At 39.5% G+C, this 22,217-nt stretch overlaps 2 protein-coding genes and 1 long non-coding RNA gene across 14 annotated transcripts in view; 1 reads left to right on the forward strand and 2 right to left on the reverse strand.

Annotated features, from left to right (window-relative positions):
• prdm11 (PR domain containing 11) lies at nucleotides 1-10,317 on the reverse strand. 3 transcript variants are annotated; one of them, XM_058766694.1, is made up of 8 exons: nucleotides 9,511-10,317; nucleotides 7,940-8,058; nucleotides 7,765-7,841; nucleotides 7,388-7,647; nucleotides 7,214-7,281; nucleotides 6,862-7,049; nucleotides 5,514-6,047; nucleotides 1-5,029 (listed from the first exon to the last, which is right to left on the reverse strand). In XM_058766694.1, exons 2-8 carry the CDS (start codon nucleotides 8,002-8,004, stop codon nucleotides 2,874-2,876), a joined length of 3,348 nt encoding a protein of 1,115 aa, XP_058622677.1. In that variant the 5' UTR covers nucleotides 8,005-8,058; nucleotides 9,511-10,317; the 3' UTR covers nucleotides 1-2,873. The 3 variants fall into 3 exon arrangements, with proteins under 3 accessions (XP_058622677.1, XP_058622678.1, XP_058622679.1); XM_058766695.1 differs by lacking the exon at nucleotides 5,514-6,047; XM_058766696.1 differs by lacking the exons at nucleotides 6,862-7,049; nucleotides 7,214-7,281; nucleotides 7,388-7,647; ... (1 more) ...; nucleotides 7,940-8,058; nucleotides 9,511-10,317 and adding an exon at nucleotides 6,194-6,846.
• LOC131534093 (uncharacterized) lies at nucleotides 10,274-10,860 on the forward strand. Its single transcript, XR_009269307.1, has 2 exons — nucleotides 10,274-10,413; nucleotides 10,807-10,860. It is a non-coding gene; the product is annotated as an uncharacterized LOC131534093 (long non-coding RNA).
• Nucleotides 10,713-22,217, reverse strand: part of phf21ab (PHD finger protein 21Ab) — a 26,383-nt gene continuing 14,878 nt past the window's right edge. For 7 of the 10 annotated variants that reach the window (XM_058766704.1, XM_058766706.1, XM_058766708.1 and 4 more), the window contains 10 exons: nucleotides 20,904-21,194; nucleotides 20,629-20,739; nucleotides 20,484-20,535; nucleotides 20,294-20,373; nucleotides 20,125-20,185; nucleotides 18,038-18,231; nucleotides 17,248-17,403; nucleotides 16,743-16,818; nucleotides 16,515-16,618; nucleotides 10,713-16,289 (listed from right to left, as the gene is read on the reverse strand). In XM_058766704.1, coding sequence (XP_058622687.1) covers nucleotides 15,591-16,289; nucleotides 16,515-16,618; nucleotides 16,743-16,818; nucleotides 17,248-17,403; nucleotides 18,038-18,231; nucleotides 20,125-20,185; nucleotides 20,294-20,373; nucleotides 20,484-20,535; nucleotides 20,629-20,739; nucleotides 20,904-21,194 — 1,824 coding nt within the window. In that variant the 3' untranslated portion in view covers nucleotides 10,713-15,590. Of the gene's footprint in view, nucleotides 16,290-16,514; nucleotides 16,619-16,742; nucleotides 16,819-17,247; nucleotides 17,404-18,037; nucleotides 18,232-18,391; nucleotides 18,415-20,124; nucleotides 20,186-20,293; nucleotides 20,374-20,483; nucleotides 20,536-20,628; nucleotides 20,740-20,903; nucleotides 21,195-22,217 lie in introns of all 10 variants that reach the window. The other 3 variants (XM_058766710.1, XM_058766709.1, XM_058766711.1) reach the window with 3 other exon arrangements.

Here is a 22,217-nt window from a genome sequence, read left to right on the forward strand (position 1 = left end):
TAACAAAAAAAAAAAACTTTATTAAACCATTATTTGTTGAATATAGATTCCATATGCTGTCATTTTAAGTAGGTTTTTATAATACATGTACACATTCTCCAGGTATACATTTCACATGTAGTTCATATTCTTGAGTTTCCAGTGTTATGTTTTCAGGAAGGAAGGGTGTATGAATCCAAGCAAATGACATTTTTCTTCAAGAAGAAACTGAATGACAATATTGAGCTAACATTCAATTACCTTGTTTGAAAATAAACTGAAATCAGAAGTAACTTTGTTCCTTAGGCCTTAGACCTGGTGTCTCCCAGATAAAAACATTGAAAAACATTTCATATTAATTAATGATAAGGACAATGCACATTATTGTGTTTACATGACAAGTAAATCAAGAAAATACAAAATTATGAATCTAGACATAACATTTACATTTGGTACACATAGTATTTGATTAAAAGAAAATACATAACGCCTTAACTAAACAAAATCAGGCTTGACTTTGGCTCATTTTATGAGAATTCACCATTGAAGATGAGCAAATGTTTTCTTTGACACAGCTATGGCGTATACCTCCCAACACGAAGATTCACTGGATGACATACCTCACTGTGAGGTAACAGTCTAACATTCAAAAGCATTCACATACATACATATAAGAAAAGATTCGATTTTTGGCAGCTCACTTATTAATCCTTAACACAATTCTATTGCTACTCCAAATGAGTTCAGATGTGGGTATGCTATGATGTGAAAATATGAAAATCGCTATCTACTTTGAAACATAATAGCTCGACCAATTAAATGAGAATAATCTTTTGCGTAGAATACAGTTTTTGAAATTTCTATTTGTAAAATTTACATTTGTTAAAACAGAATAAAAATGGATTTATTGAACTATTTCTTTCCACAAAATACAAGCTTTCTGAAGCTTTAAACACATGCTAAATTTTCAGACGTGCAAAATCTAAATCTATTTGAAAATAAAGACAAGCCATTTCAGTTTGATTAATGTAAAACGTTGCAGCACATGGAAGGTGGTCCAGCCTTAACTGTACATGTGGAAAGTTAAAGGTTAACGTAACTTTAGATAAGACTGCATTTAACTGCTCTTTTTTGATTTTGCACAGATGTATACAGTGAGAACAATCAATACTCTTCAATATTACTGCATTTAAAATTGATAAATTGAGATATACCACAGATTACAATATTTTCTAAACTGATAATAATGATGCTTTAACATGTTAAATTTCAACTGCAACATTGAAAATATTACTATTATAAATGCCTTATAATTACCAATAAATCTCTACTGGTGACCTTTTTTGATCTTGAGAAATTATTTTTAAAAAGAGTCATGATTGAAAAATATGGACATTTTCAGAACAAGATTAAGCAAGAAATAAAAAAGGATGAATCCATACGCATCTTGTAAAACATGCTCAGTCATGTTGGAAACCTCTAAATTCCACAGTTTTGCTTCAAGGAACATTATTATTAAGTATTAGACTTGCTTGTATTGAAGAATGTACAATTTAAGTGTAAAATATATATTGCACAAGTATAATTGATGGAATTTAGTGGCAAGGTAAGGCAAAAATAACAAGTGAAAATATACGGAAAAATATATGGTGCTAACCATAACACATGCACTGCTAGAATACACGAATGCACATAATAACACAATCAAAAATATAAAAGTTGTATGACTTTGATTTAAATAGTGATATTCTTTCAGATACTAAAATTTCATCCAAAGGTAAACTGTCGTACAGTGTCGCCTACTAGTGGTGACGTCATGCACAAGCATTTGTACTGGATGAAAATATTGCTGAGACAGGCAGTGATGCAATTTTGGGGTATTATTACTTAAGTATTTTCTGTTCATCATTTAAAATTCTTAGTAAACATTTGACTATTTAGACCGCCTCTCTGCAGCATTAAAAAGTAAACATATTTGTTGCTTTGATGTGGCATCAGAGTAAAATCGCTTCAAACATGAAAATTTAACTATGATATAATTTGAACTGGCTCATAAGGGGGCAGTACATATACACATGTACCAGAAATCAAGCGCCAGCACATGCTAAAAGAACCGAGAATTTTTTTTTTCCATTGGTAAGGCATTCAAACCCTGCATATTTAGGCTATATATTTGAAATCTCTAAATCTGATTGGGTGTAAACTGCACATTACAGGTGCCCGATTGCATAAAGTATTATGGCACATCAACATGTTGTCAAACCAAGATTTACACACAATCTTAAGAGTAATGGTTAACTAAAGAGTATCTAAAAAACATATTATGTTAGGAATATACTGCATGGCAAAATAGTGGCTATTTCCATTCCAATCAGCGGTAACCAGCATAAGAACATGCTATAAAAATTAAGCACTTTTTGTTATATCATTTCCATACACATACAAATACAGAATGATTGCTCAAATTATATTGCAGATATAATAATAAAACTGTTTTTCCAGAACGTATAGTTGAATCGGTTTTTGCAAGGAGGTGACATTTTCAGAGATTAAAAAGACTGTATGAGGCTTCACTCACCAATGCCTGATGAAATGGTGCTCTGTCGAACATTCACCTAAAGGCAACAATCCTCAAGACTTGAAAATAGTATCTCTTTGGACAAAAACACATATCAACACATCACAACCATTTACATGAACTTTTAAAGTGTTTCATGTGCCTGCGACCTGCAAAGGCATTCATACCGACTCTTAGAGAAGATGCTGATCTAGGCCATTTTAGCAGCAGGGCCAGTGTCAAACTACTTGGCCAATCACATTATAGTCCCGATCAGCCCTTTTCCAATGAGATGGCTTTTTGGAATCATGTTGGCTGAATAATTGGCGCCGATCAGTCAAATATCTGGATAATACTCTGCATTCATATCCATATTGTGCAACACAGACTTTTGTTCGGTGGTGGACATTCTGCTCAGCACTTCTGCTGAGAGCGAATAGCTGTTCCCGGATTTCTCTTCAAACCAGCTGTCCAATGCTCGCTTTCCATCAAAGCTTCCAATAGGTGGTCCGTTCACTGCCAAGATGAGCAGATCATTGATCTGATCCAGAGTCAGTCTGGAACGGCTATTTCTGCGCACTTTCTGCAAAGAGCATCTTCCCTTGTCGCAGCATGTTGATGACGTTGGCAAGACCCTGACAACCTGCAGGATGTGATTGAGAAGAGGAAAACGTTGCTTGTATCTGAAGATGTGGCTGACTACTTCTTTAAAACCATTCACACTACAATAATCAGCTTTTAGATCCCTCCATTCAACTACAAGGCTTCCTCGGGCATCTATTCTTTCTTGAGAGAGTTCTCGGCCAGATGAAGGAATAGTCTCCAGGTGGTCAAAAATTACAAGGATCTCCTCTTCTCCATACGCACCTAGATCATCCCTGTTAAGAGGCCACGAGGCCAGGTCAAGGATCTGACAAGCCTGGACCACTGTGCGACTACGTGGATCAAAACGTTGGGCCAGGATGCCTTGACTGCGCTGACAAATCTTCTCTCGAATGGACTGAAACTTGGACTCGGCAACCCGCAAGTTCTTGAGGTCCACGCCATTGAAACTCTCCCGAAAGTTGTCCTCAAACTCCTGTAGGTACTCCCCTGGGGAATCCACCAATTGACCAATTTCATTAATAGCATCCTCAATTTTTGCGTCCACCTGTGACGGCAACAGATAGTCCCCCTGAAAGATGAAAGCAAGTCGTGAAAAGACAGCAATGATGTCCAACAGAAAGTAGATCAGCTTCACCGACTGATAATCCAACAGGAACTGTAGGAGAGACAGAGCAATGGCAGCAGCATCGCCTCTCTGGGTTTGGCTGCTTATGCTCTTCAGGTGAGCCACTACCTCCAGATAGTCCTTGATTAGGGCATTGAGAACATTGGGTTCCCCTATGATCCAACGGACAGCCCTTATATCCCCAAGAAATTCAGTTTCCTCAGACAAAGTTGGTGCTGTCGACCTCAACTCAGTCATCATACGTGGAGAATACCGGTAAAAGCTAAGAAGTTGCTTCAAGTTGTTTTCCAAATCCTCCAAGCAAGACAGCTCTTTCCCGCTGATGGCATCCAGAACCTCTAAATGGGGACGATGGATCATCACGGGTAGACACAACACCCAAGGGATTGTCTTTCGTATGGCTATGTAAATTTTTGCCCTCAGACTAGAGGAGAGGTTTGAGCCATCTATTCCCAAGCCAACAACTAGCATGTCCTGGAGTCTTAGACCAAGGACACCAAAGGCACGATCCACAGCCTGGAGGTAGCCTTCCACATTGCCTCCACAAAGCCTTTGTAGGGAAAGGAACTCTGTTGCAGGAAATCCATCAGTGGTGGTGAACTGGACATAAACGGCAATAGTGTCAGCCAAGAGTTCATCGTTCTGTCCATCCATGATGATGCTTAGAAAGGGCGATAGGCGAATCTTCTCGGCCAAATCCTCTTTGAATGCTCGGGAAATGTGTTGGATGAGAATCTGACAGTCATTTTCATTCATGTACTGATCTACTACTTTGAGGTCGCACTTCTTGAGGAGCTCCGCCAAGGGTCGCAGATCAGAAAATGGCCTTCCTTCCAAAGCTAGATGGTAGGCAGCGTTGAAGAGAGTCATCATATTACGACACATCTCCTCTGTCTTCTCTGGGTGCATGCGAAGTTTGTAAAGCTGCAAACACTTCTTATGCAGATTGCTCTGGCTGTGAAGTTTAATGGTGTGGATTTTGAATTGCTTGGAACCGATAATAAAAGCAGAGGTGCGGGAGGACTGGACGGTGTATTGTCGGCACACGTGGCACCACATCTCATTAAGTGTGGGCGAATAACGGAGAAACCAGAACTTCTTTAGCCACTCCTGTTTGAAGCGACGAATTCGACGACCTGAGCCAACCGAGAGCTTTGAAGATTCATCTGTAGCCACTATAAGGTCAGCAGAAATGGACTCATCAGCAGAATCAACATCCTGATCATCCTCCTCAAGCACCACTGGGATGGGCGTCATGGCGTCTACAACAAATGAGTAAACAAAGCACAAAATTATAAACTGAAAACCAATGCAAAGCAAAATTAAACTCAGTTACTTACTGCTAAGTTTTGGCATGAATGAAGGTTTCAGAGTTTTTATACCTATTGTAAGCACGCCTTCTCAATACAGTTCACGATATCTCAAGTTCTATATCAACTAATACACTAATACAAATCATTTTTAAGTACGATTAAATTCAAACATTCTTAATTCCACAAACCAACTTTAGTAGCAGGCTCCAAAAAGAAAACACTCCTTAATTATTTTATTAAAACTTTTAATTAAGAGTGCACTTCCATTTGAAACATTTCAACAAATCACACAACACAAACAACAAAAGAACAGTAATGGATTGACTACGAGACAAAATTGTCTACATAGCCATATGTTTAAAAATAAATCATCAATATCTACTGCTGAAAGGCTCTCATCCATGGTAGCGTTCCATCCCAGGTGCAAACCTACCTCTGAGGTCCTCACTAGGAAGTGGTTCAGATGGTGGTAAAGGCTTAATTTCAGCATGCCCCTGTCCTCTGAGACGGAGCAGTTCTGCCTCCAGCTCACGGATTCGTCGTTTTAACCTCACACAGTTTGGGCAGAAAGATGTTGAAGGCCCTTCGCCAGTCCGAGTCACCTCTTCTTCTGTTTCTTCCATTTTAATGCATTTCGCATCAAACCCACTCTCGTGGTGTTCCATGGAAGCCAATCCAGAGGTGAAGACGAACTCTTTACACTCTGCGTCAGGCTGGCTGAAAACCTGGCAGACATTTGTTCTTGCTCTTTGAAAAGACAAGGTGCTGTTCAGGGGGTTGTTCTGACATTGATTAGCCTCCAGGGATGCTTCCAGGACATCTTTGAAAATGAGGTCAATCTTCTTTTTCTTGGCCTGGGGCTGGTTTTCTGCCTCATCACTTCCATGCTTACTTAGGGTCCGTCTACCATGCATTGCAGATCTCAACACTGGACCTTTGGGCTCTTCTTGTTCTTCTAATTTCACTCCTGCAATACAATAGTGTTATGGTTAATGTATGTAACCCTATCAGCATTTAAAAAAACTGTGGTCAATAATAAATTTGATTATTAAAGAAGTATGATGGCTAAAGCAGGACAAGTGAAAAAAAGTATATAAATCCCATTTCACTTACCTGTTAAACCATTGAAGGCCCGGAACATCTCTTCTGGGTACTTTTTTGTTGATCAAAAATGTTCAATATGAAATGTTACGTTTTGGTCTGTTGCTCATAGAAAGCTTTCTGAAGACTAAAATTATAGCGCCCAAATTATATTTATCACATTTTTAATTTTTTTTGATGCCTTTGGACCCCCTTTGAAGCTTGGAACTTCCAGCCTGCATTAATGGTTATTGAAAGGAAAACAGCTACCAGTAGAATTCTTTAAAGAATTAGTTTGGAACAACATGGGGACGAGTATGTAGCGCTTTCTACTTTAATCATAGTTCATACTGTTTAAATTTTGGTCAAATCAGTCTTGTCTAGTGTTCAACAACAGATCTAATCCAGTAAACCAAATATTTTCACATAAATGTCTTTTATACTAAACGAACCAACTATTATTCATTTAGAAAATTGTTTTGGTTCAAACTGATGCAAATTTTAAAAAGTGCAGTTAGGATTTTATAAGAATATATTATTCCAGTTAATTAAAGAGTCTCTACATCTGGATTCAGCCCTGCAGTTTTTGTATTAGCAGCCCATTAAAATGTCTTTGGAGATTCCTTAACTTTTGCCCCATTTCAAAATCGCTCAATTTATTTTTCTTTTTTTGGCTCAAGCACCAGTGAGGGATGTCTCACCTGTGTCCAGATTGCGGTCAATGCTGTCCCGAGACACACTCTGCAGTCGCCTCATGTACTCTCTGCTGTACCACACACAGAGTTTCTCGCCCACTGTCAGTCTCTGACACACTCGGAAGTAGATTTCTTCGCCATGTTGAAATGCACTCAGGTTCTTTTTACTCTCATCAGAAGAAATCAGAATAAACCTGAGAGGAATAAACAAAATTAGCATTGTGAACAATTAAATCAATATAAGCATAGTGACTAAAACAACAACATTTTCCACACAAGATCCATCGTACATTACAATATCACAAAGAAAAGGAAAAGAATAATTAAAGTGGATGTCATCTCAATAACATGGTGTTACCTCATCCAGTTAGATGTAGTTTCATCACTCCCATCAATGAATTTATATTTGTTATCCTTATCAACAATCTGTAATAAACATTTGAAATTAAAATATAGTTTGTACCTGCATTAAAAATGATTACGAATACATACAACTATGCTTAATTGTGTTTAAGCTTACAACATAACCTACCATCCAAGAGTATGGCCCTGAGGGTTTATCCGAGGCCATTATTTGGCCTTGATAAGGACCAAACAGTGCCCCCTTTGGTATGTTTTCATCCATGCAGCAGGCATCCACCTTATCACCATCTCGGTGGATCTCAATGCCTGAGGGTACGGTGAGAGCTGCCCGATTGGGCACCCCTGATGCCACAGGGGTGTCTGGCACAAAAACAGGGGGCCCATGGGTAGGGCACTCCTCCAAGAAATACTTCTTGCACTCTTCACAGACTGTAAATGTTATATTAAATAAGCAATGAGTAAAAACATAATTTTATATAATTTAAGATGAAATTTCCAGTGATATATACGACTCTTTTATTTATAGTTAAAGTAAATGATACTTACACCAAAAACTGGTCGAATGCTCATGGTCAACTTTTAGTTTTTTGTTTGGCTCTTCAGTTGACTTCTCATTTGAGGCACTGGTAAATATGTAGAAAAACAGCTTATTACTACTATTTTTTATGCACAGGGTTTTCTCTTTAAATGTTTGCTATTGTAAACACTTTGTAAAGCTGACCTGGTGCTGCATTCGGCCTCAACTTCCATGGAGGAATGCTCTGGAACAGCACAGGAATCTGCCATCTGGGCAGGAAGGAGAGACTCCCGTGTGCCTTGTTTCACTTTGACATATTAAAACTAAAGTAAAATAGGGGGATATAAATGCTGTTAAAACAGGAAACTTAAGAGATGTTACAAAGAGACCATCAAAACAGCTAAAACTTTAAAACTAAAAAAGGTTTTTAAGGTATTTTTTTTATTTTATGGTCCAATTCTCACAATAACTAACTATACTAACTAACTATTGACTACGACTTTTGCTTCAAACTTTTTAAAAACTAATAAATTAAATAATAAATAAACTAATTTTCTGCTTATTTATAGTTAGTTGTTGTTCATTTTAGGTATGTGTTAGGATTAACGGATCTAAAATATGGTCATGCAAAATGGCATTAATATGTGCTTTATAAATACAAATTAACAGCCAATATGCCAGTAGTAATATGCAAGCTAGTTAATAGTGAGAACTGGTCCTTAAAATAAAGAGTTACTAAAATGAAATGCATAGAAGAAACAGGGATCAATCATAGCACCTAAAATATACACTAAATAAAAATAAAATGTAATTTTATTTAAGCCTTGAAAAAACAGTTTTTAAATTTTGAAAAATGAAGGGAAAAAGAAAAAAAAAATACTAGAAGAAATATTTAACATTTTGCAGGTTGCTATTTCTAACATTAACCATATGAACTCCTTTTTACAACTGAAGCACACGATTCTTGTTAGATGATTCTTAAATCATGCTGGATAACAACAGGATTTACACAAACTTGCGGAGTCCATTTTTAATGACATACAAAATAGTAAGACATTCAGAAATGGAGGAGTAAAACTTTTTACATATTGTTATACTCATAATATATTTTCTAATAAAAACAATATGTAGCCTACTAGTGATCTCAATCTTTGAACCCTACTGTATATCATTTTTAACCCAAAATCCTTATATTATGGGAAAAAGTGTGCCTGTTATGTGTTAACTATCACTTTACAGTGGGGCACAGTGATTTCATGCTGGTTTTACGGTGTAATACCATTTTCATTTTTACATGCTTTTATAGGTTTATATGGCTACAAACTTTGAGCTGCTTTCATAAAAACATACAAAACGCGACAAACACACAGCACTCTCCGCAAACACGAAAAGTGACCGCAAGAAACCCTGACTCCGTTCTGCTGACGTTTCCGATCCAGAATTTACTTCCAAAATATTTCAGTCAGAGAGCAGCGCTCTGATTGGTCGAGCCGGCCGTCACTCACAAACTACCCGAGCTGTGAGAGAGACGAGTGCAGGAAAACAAATAGGGCAACAATGCTCCGTTGAAAGACAAAACTGCTGCAAAGTTGTGCTCTTCTAAACATTGCGAGGTAAAAGTGGCACATAAGCTCAAGCGCGGGCGATGACAATGACGGCACGCAGTGTTTCTACACGCTCTGCCTCCGTTTAGCTTCTGCAAGGCAACTGGCAATTTGCCTAACGCTTTCGGAAGCCATTTTCATTGGCCACATTGGCTAGTGAGTGTAACTCACCGTCTATAGAATATACGCAGTGCGTCGCGGGGTCTTTGGTGGTCTTCTTCAGCCGTGGCGCGCCTCGCCTTCGGCCGCTCCGAGAAACGCGGCGGTGACGCAACGGCGCGGGGGGATTTCACTAGTCCCGGGCGATGCAAAGTTTATCATCTCCAAATGTTTGTACCACAGTCAGCTGCTTCTCTATGACCACCATCTTTTTATTACAGGAAATGACATGGAAAACGGAAGAAAGCGGCGTTTGTGCAGACCGGGCACGAAATTTCAGGAAAGGGAAAGTTAACATTAGATTTTGAGTGAAGTTGTATGAGGCAGCAGCTCGCGCGTTTCATGCGCGTTCGCTTTTGGAACGCGCTTCCTGGAACGTTACGCAGCAGTTGTGTGCCAAGTTTTCACTTCTTTTTTTTTTTTTTTTTTTTAAATAATTAAAGTTTAATCATTCACTTCACAGTTCTCTACCATTCATTCAGTATTTCAACCACTTAATATAAAGACTCCATTCAAACTTTGCTTTGTTGATAATTTTAGCCTATAGGCGTACAATGTATTTTTGCTTTTCATATTGTGTTATACTTTATGATTACAGTCCGAAAAGCTCCCATTGACTGAATCTTATCGGAATTACCGTAATTACGACTAGGGTATTGTGTTCGGGGAGCTATTCACGTACATTGAAATTTCTGTTTCTATGCCAACGCCGTTCATAACAAAATGGAGCTTTGGACAGCAAAATACTTAATCATTGCAAATAGGCTATAGAAGAGTGAAAGATCACCGTATGCACACCGCTATAATGACAAAAAGACTTTGAATCTTTAACTACTCTGTCATTTTCCTTATTGAAATTAGATTTTTTTATGATGTCTTAAATTTGCCATGGATTTCTTCAGGAATGTCCTACAGGTTAGTACCACAGCACATTTTCAATTTAGAAGTAAAATAATATCTTTGGTTAATATCTTGTTAAGCTGCTGTATTTTAAAAAATGAACAAGTACAGCAATTACAGTAGTATGTAGTCCTTAAACACAACCTAAGGCATTGGAAGCCCCTGAAAGCACATAATTCACCTGCACTTGCGCTCAACATCCACCCCGACACTTCAAATCTCTCTTTTGGCATGACACTTACTTAAAATCAGTTTCACAAGTCATCTGGTCATTCTAGAAAGCCAAGTTGAATTCAAGACAAACGGGAGGCAAATATTCTTTGTCAATTTATTAACAAAATGATAAAATAAATAAATACAAATTGATCAAATGCTCCTAATATCAATTTCTTCCCATGTTCCCTACAGTATTTTCAAAACACTGCATACAAAGGACTCATCACAGGCTCAATACAGGAGAGGTAAGAACCAACTGACGCACTCACAATGTCAGGCGAACAAACAAGGAGAAAAAAGACCAGAGAGAGAGAGAGAGATCTCTGTAACAGAAAAAAGTCAAAAAATAAACACACTCCTTTTTAAAATCATTATGAAAAAATACAAACAATTTTACAAATATTCATATTGTGTAATAAACCATTTACACTTAGTTCAGCACACCAGGTGAACTTTTTCTTTTTTTTCTTTTTTTTTTTAATAACTCATGTCGCTACAATGTATCCTGTTTTGTGTTTCATCAAGTGGAAGATTTTTTTTTTTTTTTTTTGTAATTTTTCTTTTTTGCACGCGTAAACAAAAATGTTTTCCAATTGGACAGTTGACTGTAGATGAGGTAACGCACACGCACACGCCGCACGCACACACACACACACACACACACACACACCTGCTCAAACGAACACACTCGCTCACACAGTGCACAACACCGGGAAAGTCACGACTACAGAAATGAAATGCATCAACAGTACGAGAAGGCCACAATCATGACTGAGTAAATAGTATGAAACGTGAACAGAAACTACATTAAAACTACAATGACTTCATTGTCACTGTGGAATTATAACGCACCATAAAGAATATGGATGATCTACACACTATTAAGATCAAGGTGACAGGATGAACAGCTGGAATGGGTGTGAAAATGTTTCGATTTTATGCATAAAAATGTACACCGCAACCTTTCGCCTTTTAAAAGTCCTAAAACCAAAATTGCAAAGCCGTACAGACAACTTAGAAAGCTGGCAGAAAGCGTTTCCTACACGTCGGAGCCGTAAGCTAGAGCAGAAATCAATCGTGATGGAAAAAAACTTTCAATGATATGTATCTCGAATGCATATAAAAAGGCTTCCTAACAGCAAAATGTTTGCAGTCTCTTTGGGTATACTGACTTAAGAACTTGAATGCGTGGCTTTCAGAAGTTCCCTCCCCTTACTTCTAAAGGCCCCACCCATAACAAATTACATGCACTCTGCAAGATAAGCCATGTAAGACCATAAAAATCTTCTCACAACCACTGGTACCCCCGCCCCCAACCCCACCCAGCGCCCCAAGATAACAATAACATTCAGCATGGTGTGCTAGCAAAGGCAGACTTGAATGAAAGTAACGGTCCATGAGATTCATACACAGCCGAAACGCCACATTTCCACGTTCCAGAAAACCCAGAATTGTGGCCAGCAAATAATTCCCATCTGTAACTGTACATGAATTAACTATTTTCTACAGATGCCACTGTGAAAGTGTATATTGTTCATAATTTAAACAACAAAAAAAAAATGCAAGTGTATTTAAGAGATGTACATATGTATACTGTTTCGTTTTGGCATCATCTTCGCCAGACATGTAAAAAGGAAAGTGACACAAAGTTCACATAAAAATCTTTACAAAATAAACTCAAAACTAAATGCATATTAAAAAAGTTTGACAAAACTTATAAAAAATTTGCATAAGAAGGCATGCTTTTTGTTGAACTGATTGGACAGGTTGGTGTTCTGGGGGTTTGAGTCTATCCAATCAGATTGCAGGTTTTCTTTGATCCGTTCAGCCTTGCTAATAGTCAAGGCTGAAATCTAAATACCTGATTCAGGTACAAGTCCAGTACTCTAACTCAGTGACTGAAGGAGAGATGAAGGACATGACGCGAATAAGAAAGGGTGCAAGTCGTTTTAAGAGCAGAGTGTTATGTATGACATTAAGTAGTAGTCACTGGCCTGAACAGTCCTGTTTTGTGATACACGAGAAAAAAAAAAAAAAATCCTGAATCACACACTACAAAAAAGAACTTAAAACAAGCAGACAAGTATTTTTGGGAAAAAAAAAAAAAAATAGTAATACTTAGGACATTCCTATAAAAAGTGCATAAAGACAGGAAACCATGACTTCCTAAACTTCCAGAACTTTTTCCAATGAATGTCAATCCAAAAAACACATTTTTTGTCACAAGTTTCACACTTAATATTTTGGTGGCACAGAGTGCTCCGATAAACCAATGAATTAATTTAAAACACATTATAAGGAACAACTCTTTTTTTTTTTTTTCTTCTTTTTTTTTTTCCAGACCAATTTTGTGCAATCACTTAGATATACTTTTGTTCAGAGTATTAAAAAGTTCAAGGCAACTCCTTAACTCCTTAAAATATAGCCTACTCTAGAGGGGCTCTTTAACTTCACAGCAGATAACTAGATTAAGAGTAAAGACAGACAGGACTACACCAACACAAGCACATCACTACAACCATTTCACTTTAACCAAATGAAATTACAACAAATGTGCTTCTAATCAAGGTGACGTTTTACAGAGAGAGGGAAATATGACCAGTTTATGAGATTAAATTCAGTATGTAAAAGGTTGAAGGCACTCTGGGCACCTGTACAGGAAGGAATAAAAGTAGTTTTCTTTAAATATTCTCTAGACTGACAATGGTGACTTCTGGAAGGCCTTAAATATTCATGTCGGTATGTTATGCCACAATAATGGACGCCATGATATGAATGTTTATCCGTTATTACCCAGTCTTGGCTCAAATGGTAACAGGGTATTATGGGAATGTATTAAGGAAAAGTATGTGAATTTTCACAGTAGATTGTGAGAAATTGCAGCACATTGTTGATATAACCAAGACCCCATCCACTAAGAGTCACAAATTGGATTTTAAAGCCATGAAATCCTGACTAATCAAGATAAATCCATCATTTAAAACAAACTAACAAACAAAATAGTAAACATCATCCCAAATACAGAATCCATATTGTGGTAGGTTCTCTCTCATGTTTGAACAGCCAGAATGAGCTATGCACCGTTCTTTTGAAATCCTAAATAAATATGCACTACTGTATACATATAGTCAAAATAAGCACTTACAAAGATGCCCTAAACAGATACGTGGAATTTGATACGCGTTCAATCCTAGCCTGAGTGGCTATCTTCACAAAGCTAAAAGGGATATGCTTTTTGGAATGGCCTGACATTAACGTAACAAAAGGTGCCAGCCGTGCATTACTTTTAAGACTTAAGACGTTACCTGGGACAGGTTAAGATACTATGCAACACAACGAAAAGCCAGCAGAAGACTGTCATAAACAGTGCTTCTCACTTTGTACATAAGCAACTGGCTGTTGTTTTTGATTTTACAGGATGTTGGCAAGCGTAGAAACCAACAGATAAGATTTAAGCGCTTTTTGAAAATTTTGCTCAGAAAGTCTCTTAAGAGGTTCTTAGTGCGTTTGCTTTAGTTATCTGCAATAAAGCTTGTGCTTTAATTAAGGGTTTTCTGTCAGTTTCTTATTACTCGATTTGGCTCATACATCAAACCCTCAAGTTTAAGACAGCAAATTGTGACTTAGTCATTATTGTTTTTCAAGAAGAAAAAAAAAGGTTTTGGAAAAAATGGGGATGGGACTAGTCCATTATATTTTAGACTAAACACACAGTAAGAGGATATTACCATTATTTTCAATTTAAAAAAAAAAAAACTAAAGCATTTGGCAGTTCGGAATTCAAATAAAAACAGACACTCATTATGCAATGTGCATCTCTGAAATTGAGAAAGCTGCTTGCACAATTCTTGCCATTTTTTTAAACACCATTGATAACAAACGACTGTTTCATGAAACAGAAAAGCACTTATTTTTCAATGAAGACTAGGAAGACCTGAATATATTTTCTTTAAAAAACAAACAAACAACCGAAAAAACTAAATGAATAAAATCCACAAACAGCATCAAATACACACACATACTGACTTTAGAACAAGACTCATTCAATACACAGAACCAACACCGCTTTTCAGACTAATCTACCACGCATGATTTGTTGCAGTTACCGAGATGTGACTTCTGGTGTAGCTTCCTCTTCAGCCCTTTGTCAAAGATCTTGAGAGGCTTTGCCATGCGCTCTACCACTGATTAGCCTGAGATGACTTGGAGACGGGACACTTCTACAGCTAACTGGGAAATGCGGACAAGATGTAGAGTGGAGGAAAGAAATTAGAGGGGTTGCTATAGGCAGTCCTGATTTAGTCTAACCCACGCCAACAACAGGATTCTAAACCTCTGCCTTGTCACTGGCGAATACTGATGCATTGATTTTTTTGTTTTGTTTTTGTCCTGTTTGGAAAGAGAAGCTTTTGGTATTGCCGGTCCACTCAGGCCTGGCTGGAGGTGCACAGGGTGTGGGCATAGTCATGCAGTCTTTGGACACGTCTGCCCTGTCTTTCTCCTCCCGAGGAGAAGACAACTAAGACAACCTATGAAAAACAAACCCCATGTTGGAGGCACACACTGGTCTGATCTGATAAATCATCCATCATCTTTATCACTATCATTATTATTATAATAATTATTATTAATATTATTAAACTACTATTTTTCTTTTTTTTAATAATCTAATAATTGGCATGACACTCTTTCGTCAGTCACCCTTTTCACCCACAAGTTCGGGCTCTATTGGTCTACAAGAACCAAGACTAGTTTGCCTTGGATGTAGAAGTACTGTTGACACAGTTTTACCATTTTTTAAAAAAAGTAAAAGAAAATAAAAAAACGACAACATTTATTTGGATATAGATAATATATATATATATGTATAATATATATACGTATAGATTGGCAACTTTGTGCACCAGTCCAAGGTGCAATAGGAAATCTGTTTAAATGTTTTGGTGATGTAAATGTGTTTAGTGTGAGGCTGAGAATTATTTGGGGTTGTCCACGCTGCTTAGAGGGGCTGGCAAAGCCTGCTGAGAAGGTTCTGAGGTTTTGCCGTTGTTGGTGTTCACGCCATGACTTCCATCTTCCTGCAGCTCCACTTCCATCTTCCCAGCATCCTCTACACAACTGCTGTCACTGGGAGGGATGTTCTCAGAGCCCACAGATTCTGCGGCATCGACAGCACCCGCCTCTTCTTCCGGGTTCAAGCCGGTACAAACACAGTCCGTTCCTCCGTTAGTTTTTACGTCCCTGGCCTGAGGCAATTCTGCAGGCTCTGGCGTTTTCGCCGTATCCATCATCTCCTCGCCAACTGTGGTCTTGGGCACTTCCGGGACACTAACTCCCGATTCACCTGACGCAGCCTCAGGTGTGACTGCGGCTGCTGGCTCTGCCATTTCGCCCACCTCTGGCTCTGCCTTCACTTCAGGAACTGCTACGGCGGCTGGTACTTGCACACTAGGCTCGGTGGGACTCTCCTGCACACACACTTGTGTAACATCCTTTGAGTCTTTGATGCTCCCTGACTCTGTGCAGTCCTGATTGGAATCCTGTAGGATGTCCGTCTCCATGGGCTGAGTCAAGTTAAAGCTCTGGATGAGGCGGACCAGGTGTTTTACCTTGTCCAGAGAGGCCTGCATCTCCTTCTGACGGGCAAGTATGCTGTTCTTGGTCTCCATACATTTCTGTTGAAGAAAAGGAATACAGCATTATATAACAAACACAAACTAAAATCTTTGGGATACCATGTAACAAATCGTACTGAACATTTGCAGGGATAAAACGAGAAAAAGCTGAACGTTCCTCTTAAAATTGGCAAACATCCCTTCACAGACACGTAGAACAATTGTATAATTATTCTTATACCCAGAAAAGCTCCAGTTAAAGAGAAAAATAAATAAATAACGCACTGTTATAGAGTTGCTGAGCTGTTTCACTCTCTGTTCTAGTTGTTCTCGTTCCAGCTTTAGTTCGGCACTCCATTTCATTAACTTCTGCTTCTCTTCTTCTTTTGCTGTTGGACAGGAACAAAACATGGTCATAAATTGAATGCGCTATGCATTTGGTTATAAGCTTTTTTACACTTAAAATGTAAAATTGGGGTGCAAACTTCTACAACTGGAAATCTAAATCTCTACCTTCTTTGTAAGCAATGTAGGAATGGACAATTGCTAGGGTTCCTGGCCATGGAATGGCCTCTTCCTTCTTCAGAATCTGTAAAAGAAATTCTCTCAATAACAGAACAGTGCTGTGCTCACTTGACCTCTGGAAAGCCATAAAAGAAACTGAGATCAATTGTATATGGCAACAGTGATGAACAACAGAACTTCAATGGGAGTGCTTGATGCTTTCTTACACTTACATGATGGGTGGAAAAAAGGCACAATCAATACCGAACCATGTGAGAGCTTACAAAGGACGAAGCAGCCTTAATGCCTGAAGAAACTCATTTTGTTTAAGGGGAGAAAAATGTACACTTCATTTTTGGCAGGGAAAAGGGAGTTTGATCTCTCAGTTCATCTCCCATTTCTAATGATATAAAAGTGTGTGTGCTTTAAAGGACTGAATTCCAGTTAAAAGGAGACATCACTGACTGTCCTGGGAGAGCAGTGGCCAAGGGCTCGTTGTGCTGCTATTATTTACCTGGTCTTGACATTTAGGACAGATCCACATGCCTTTGGGAATGTTTTTGAGGGGTGGGTCCAAGCAGTCGAGGTGGTAGACGCGCGAACATGTGTCACACATGAGCAACTGTCCACTGCGTCTGCACACAGTGCAGAAATCCTCATGGATGTCTCCCTGTCGGGAAGAACGGCAGGTGTCAGTACCACCGCCCCCTTCTTTTCCTGGACCAATCAAATGACAGCGGGAAAGGCGGGGAGGAGAGGAACTGACTGCTGATTGGAGGTATTTGTCTAGTGGCTCACTGGTGACTGGACTGTTTACTCAGTCAGGGCATTGGATATTTAGCTAGTAGTTTTATTATTATTGCTATAATTGGGATTATTGGAAATTAATCACTTTTGAAAATGTATCATGTCATTATAAGCAATGGGTATTTTGGCTTAAATGCTAAGATGGGGTGTAAGGATTTTAAAAATACTATAGTATAATTACTTCAGGCCTGATATTTGTGTGGGAAGTAGAGAAAGACTGTTCACTTTGTAAGACTGCTGGCTCCATTTCAACAAATACAACAAATAAACACATGAATGACAGTGTTGGTAGGTCAGTCTTTCTCTTTCCAGGGTGGATGCTGGACTCTAACAGGAGTTACCTTGCTCCTGTACATTTTGAGGTGTACAGGGTGAATGCAGTGAAGGGTTTTGGGGGGGTAGGGGCAGCCTGTGATGTAGAGAACTCTACTAGAACAATAATAATAGTGGGGGCTTTCAACAACATGGTCGCCCAGACTTGGCAGGTGGCTACTTACATCCCCGGAGCTGGGGCTGGGCTGGGGGACAGAATGAGGGTGGACAGAGAGGGGAAAGCCCCCCGTGTCAGGCCGCTCAGGGGCTGGGGAGGCGGGAAGGCTGCTGGTGGGGGAGAGCAGGGGGTTGCAGCCCAGCTCCGGCACCGCTGTGCTGCTGGTGGTGGTGGTGGTGGTGCTGTATTTGGGAGGGCGACCTGAGTGAAATGAGACAGACAAGAAAAGAAAAACAAACCAAAAAAAACAAACAAAACCAAAAGGAACAGAAAAATGGAGGAGGAGGAAAAGGGGAAAAGAAAGAAAAAAAAAAAACACAAAGATGAAATAAAATAATGGCATTTTCTGGTTGCAACATACCTTAGAGAGGGGATCCTCATTGGCTAGCATGGAAACAAAGGAAAGGAGGGAGAGAGCGAAGGAGAAATGGAAGGGGGGGGGGGTCACAAAAAGCAGTTAGTGCAACAGACAACCACAGCAGCATGCAGGGAATTTGAAAAGCAATGACCGAAAGAAAGAACAAAAGAGAGAAAGTCTAAGCTGAAATCTAATCTCAAATCTCAATACATTTCTCAATACAATTCTCTGCAGGTGGCTTACTACAGGAACAAGCAATGCATCATGCACTCTAAAATAAGCAAAACAATATAAACTTAACATCTAAAAGGTAACCGAACAGAGAACCAACAGACAAACTCTTACTTACACTCCTAACTCAACCAACACACGCCAGCGCTCAAGTCTATGGGCGAATTCCAAACGGAAGTGAGCATCCCTATGCCCTACATCCTTCGAAGGGCAGAGCCCTTTGAAGAGTGTTCTTTTAAGGGTGTAGGGCACAACTGTCTCGTATTTGCATTTGGAACTCCCTTGGCGAAGGGAAGGGCTGACCAAACCTTACCTTGACAATGCTGCGCATGCGTGCAGCATTCAGCACTCCATCAGTTGTTGCAAAGAAATATTTTTTCTCATTATTATTATTTTATTTAAATATAGTTTCACTGTGTCTTATTTACTATTAAACTTTTTGAAACTAAACGTGCTTAAACTTACACTACCATCTTAAATCATATTTCTATCGCTGACAAAAATAGTTTGTATCACATTAAAATAGAGACAAATTTAATAAACCTATTCTACTTACGTTTGTATGTGAAGTCGAAATCAACCCCAACTTTGCTTTAAAATGCATCACAAGATCTTCTAACTGAAGATCACAGGATCACAAACGGAAATCACTTCCATGAAGTGACCATCGCATGTTCCCTTTGCTAACGGACTTCTGGAAGGGCCCTTCGTCAAGGGATTCAGTTACTCACTTTCGTTTTGAACGTCCCTACAAATGGCATCCCCTTTCCGAAGTGCCCTTGAAGGGCGCAAAAAAGCCATTTGGAATTCGCCCTATAAGTAGAGTCCAAGTCAAGAACTTTCAACACCAAGCCCAAGTAAATGCTCAAATCTTTAAGGTGGAGTCCAAGTCAGGTCCTTCAAAGATAAAGCCCAAGTCAACCCTCAAGTCTTTGAGGTAGAGTTCATATCAATTCTTTCGAGGCCAAGCTCAAGTCAACCCTCAAGTCTTTGAGGTTGAGTTCATATAAAATCAAGGCTTTTGGGGTGAAGACCAAGTCAAGATTTTCAAGGTCAAATCGAGCTAAATCCATTATCTTGAAGCACAGCTCTAGAAATCACAAGAAAATAACAAGATATTCTAAAAGAAATAAAGACTGCAAAGAGCACACAAGAGTCTCAAATCTGAAGTGAAGCAACACAGAGGACATATTTCTCCCTCTAAGCCTACTGACATTTTGGAGTCTCAAGTCAAATGTTAACAAGTCCAAAACAAGCCAAATTCTCCATCTCTGGAAACTATACAAACTGGGGGGAAGAGGTTCCTCAACTACCACTTTTATGGGCCACTTTTTAGGTCTACTGAAATGCTGTAGGTCTGCAGAGAGATCAAACCCTAGCAAAGACACAAAGCAGAATTGCAAGAGAAAGCGGAGAGGTGTCTATTAGGTGTCTGTTAGGTGGTACATAGAAGCAGCAGGGCTACAATACATCAACTTAAGCAACTAAGACAGGCAGGTACAGACCTCTCTTCCTGGTGCCTTGATGCAGTGGAGTGTTCAAGTAAGTGACAGCACTCTTTTTCCTCTGAGATATACAAGAGAAATCGGAATGTTAGAGCCAAGTTGGAAGTACAATCTAAGCTCTCAAAATCAGACCAGATGGAGGAGGGAACTACAGAACATTTGTTTGTACCTCAGGTTCAAACACTGCTCCACTGTACACTGGGTTGGCTGTTGTTCTCCTCTTACGTTCTTGTCTTCTACTCTGAATCTCTGGAGAGAAATGACATCCCATGCACATCTGGTTAAAAAAAAACATCCTGTCCTTGTAACTTTAATTTAATGGAAATCCACAGTGCATTATTGACACCAGTGGGACTTACCTTCAAGATGGTCATGTGTGACCAACCCAAGAGACACCATAAAGGCAAGTTTCTGAAGGAAGAAAATGTATTAGTTTATTATTTAGGCTTCAGGCAAAATTTGTCAGACATGATAGTTTTGTTAACTCTGTGAAGGTACCAGTACCTGTGGGCTCTCCTCTCGTTTGACCTTAGCTGGAGGAGGAGGAAGAGGAGGAGAGGATGAGTGTGGTATATTTGTGACCACATGTTCTGGTCCTCCCTGTGTTTTCACAGTCTGACGCAGAAAACAAGAAACAAGATAAGAAATCCAGTCAAGCCGTTTGAATCTTAGTGCAAGAACAAAAGTTAAACCTATCCTGTCAGATAAAAAAAGACTCGTCTAAAAAATGTTGCATGTCTGGAGCAAACAATCAAGCTAATACAAATGGGTACGCTCACCTTCAAGTCTGAGTTAAGGTTGCTGATCTGAAGTGTCTGGGCAGGACTGATGACAATGCCTGTGACTTGCGTGGTGCCACTCGTGACTGCAGTCGTGGTCTTGTCAATGGTGGCACACTGCTGTCCGTTCACGATGTGCACCTGGTGAATGGGCCCAGCAGAGGCAGGCAAAGATGACGTCAGCTTGGTGGTCAGCATCAGGGGCCGCTGGATTAGAGGAGCTGCCACCATGGGAGGAGGAGGAGCTGGAGCGATGGGCACATTGATGGGCATGGGGGGTTTTGGTCGAACCTGTGCAATGGTGGAACGGGGTTGGGTGAGAAGACAGACAGAGGCTTGCCAAACCAGTCGATCATGAAAGCCACTCTGGTTCCATGCCCCTAACATCCATGCTGTTTCGTGTTAAGAGGCAACCTCAGCCATAAGTAATGCCAACACTTAGCTCTGGTTCACCCCTCAGTGACTAGTTTAAAAGTGGATGAAAATGTGTGCAGAGCTCAATTTAGGAACACTAAAACAAACCAGGAGTAGGAGTGGGCAACTCTGGCCTACAATGTCCAACAGTTTAGCTCCCACCCTGATCAAACTCACCTGCCTATAACTTTTTAGTAATCATAAAGACCTTGATTAGTTGTTCAGGTGTTTGATTGGGGTTGGACCAAAGCTCTGCAGGACAGTAGACTTTGAGGGCTAGAGTTGCCAACATCAGAAAGTAAGGGTGTGTTCACACTTGGTAGTTCGGTTCTCTTGGTTCGTTTGGTCCGGACTGAGAAAAAAATAAAAATAAAAATATATGTATACATTTGGTCCTGGTCTGCTTAGCGTTCACACTGGCATTTTTGACAGCGAACCTAAAGATATCGAACCTAAAGGTTTGGTAACGATAACCTTAACGAACCCATCTTTTTAGCAGTCTCGGTCAACTTGTTTGCTGTGCACCAGGGTTCAGATGGCAGCGTTCACACTTACTCAAATGAACCGCACTAAGGGGCCATTCACTCAGAACGCGTCTTTGCGTCTAAAAATGCAGCGCTCAGGAGTGGATTTTTAAAAAAAAGAGCAGCGTGGAGCGCCTCCTTCGCCATGTTGCCGTCAAATAAAACAGTTGTCATGCCAACTTGTAACTGTAAACAGCAGCTCGCAATGCTTGCCCCGCCTCCGAGTTCTTCTGATTGGTCCACTGCTTTGGAACTGACACTGATGACATCCTAATTTGCCGTTACAAACAATGCATTTCAACAAACAAAATTTTTAACAAGTTGCGTTTGGACGAGTGCGTTTATATCCACAGACTGTTACCCGAAAAACAATGTC

The sequence above is a fragment of the Onychostoma macrolepis genome, chromosome 25 (assembly GCF_012432095.1).
Source record: "Onychostoma macrolepis isolate SWU-2019 chromosome 25, ASM1243209v1, whole genome shotgun sequence".
Classification (NCBI taxonomy): Eukaryota; Metazoa; Chordata; class Actinopteri; order Cypriniformes; family Cyprinidae; genus Onychostoma; species Onychostoma macrolepis.

Coding starts and splice junctions, on each gene's coding strand:
- prdm11 (XM_058766694.1), bottom strand. CDS start 8,004: ATGGCAGATTCCTGTGCTGTTCCAGAGCATTCCTCCATGGAAGTTGAG. Junction 7,282..7,387: donor CAGGGCCATACTCTTGGATG/GTAGGTTATGTT, acceptor TGTTTATTACAG/ATTGTTGATAAGGATAACAA. Junction 6,048..6,861: donor TGACCGCAATCTGGACACAG/GTGAGACATCCC, acceptor ATTGTATTGCAG/GAGTGAAATTAGAAGAACAA.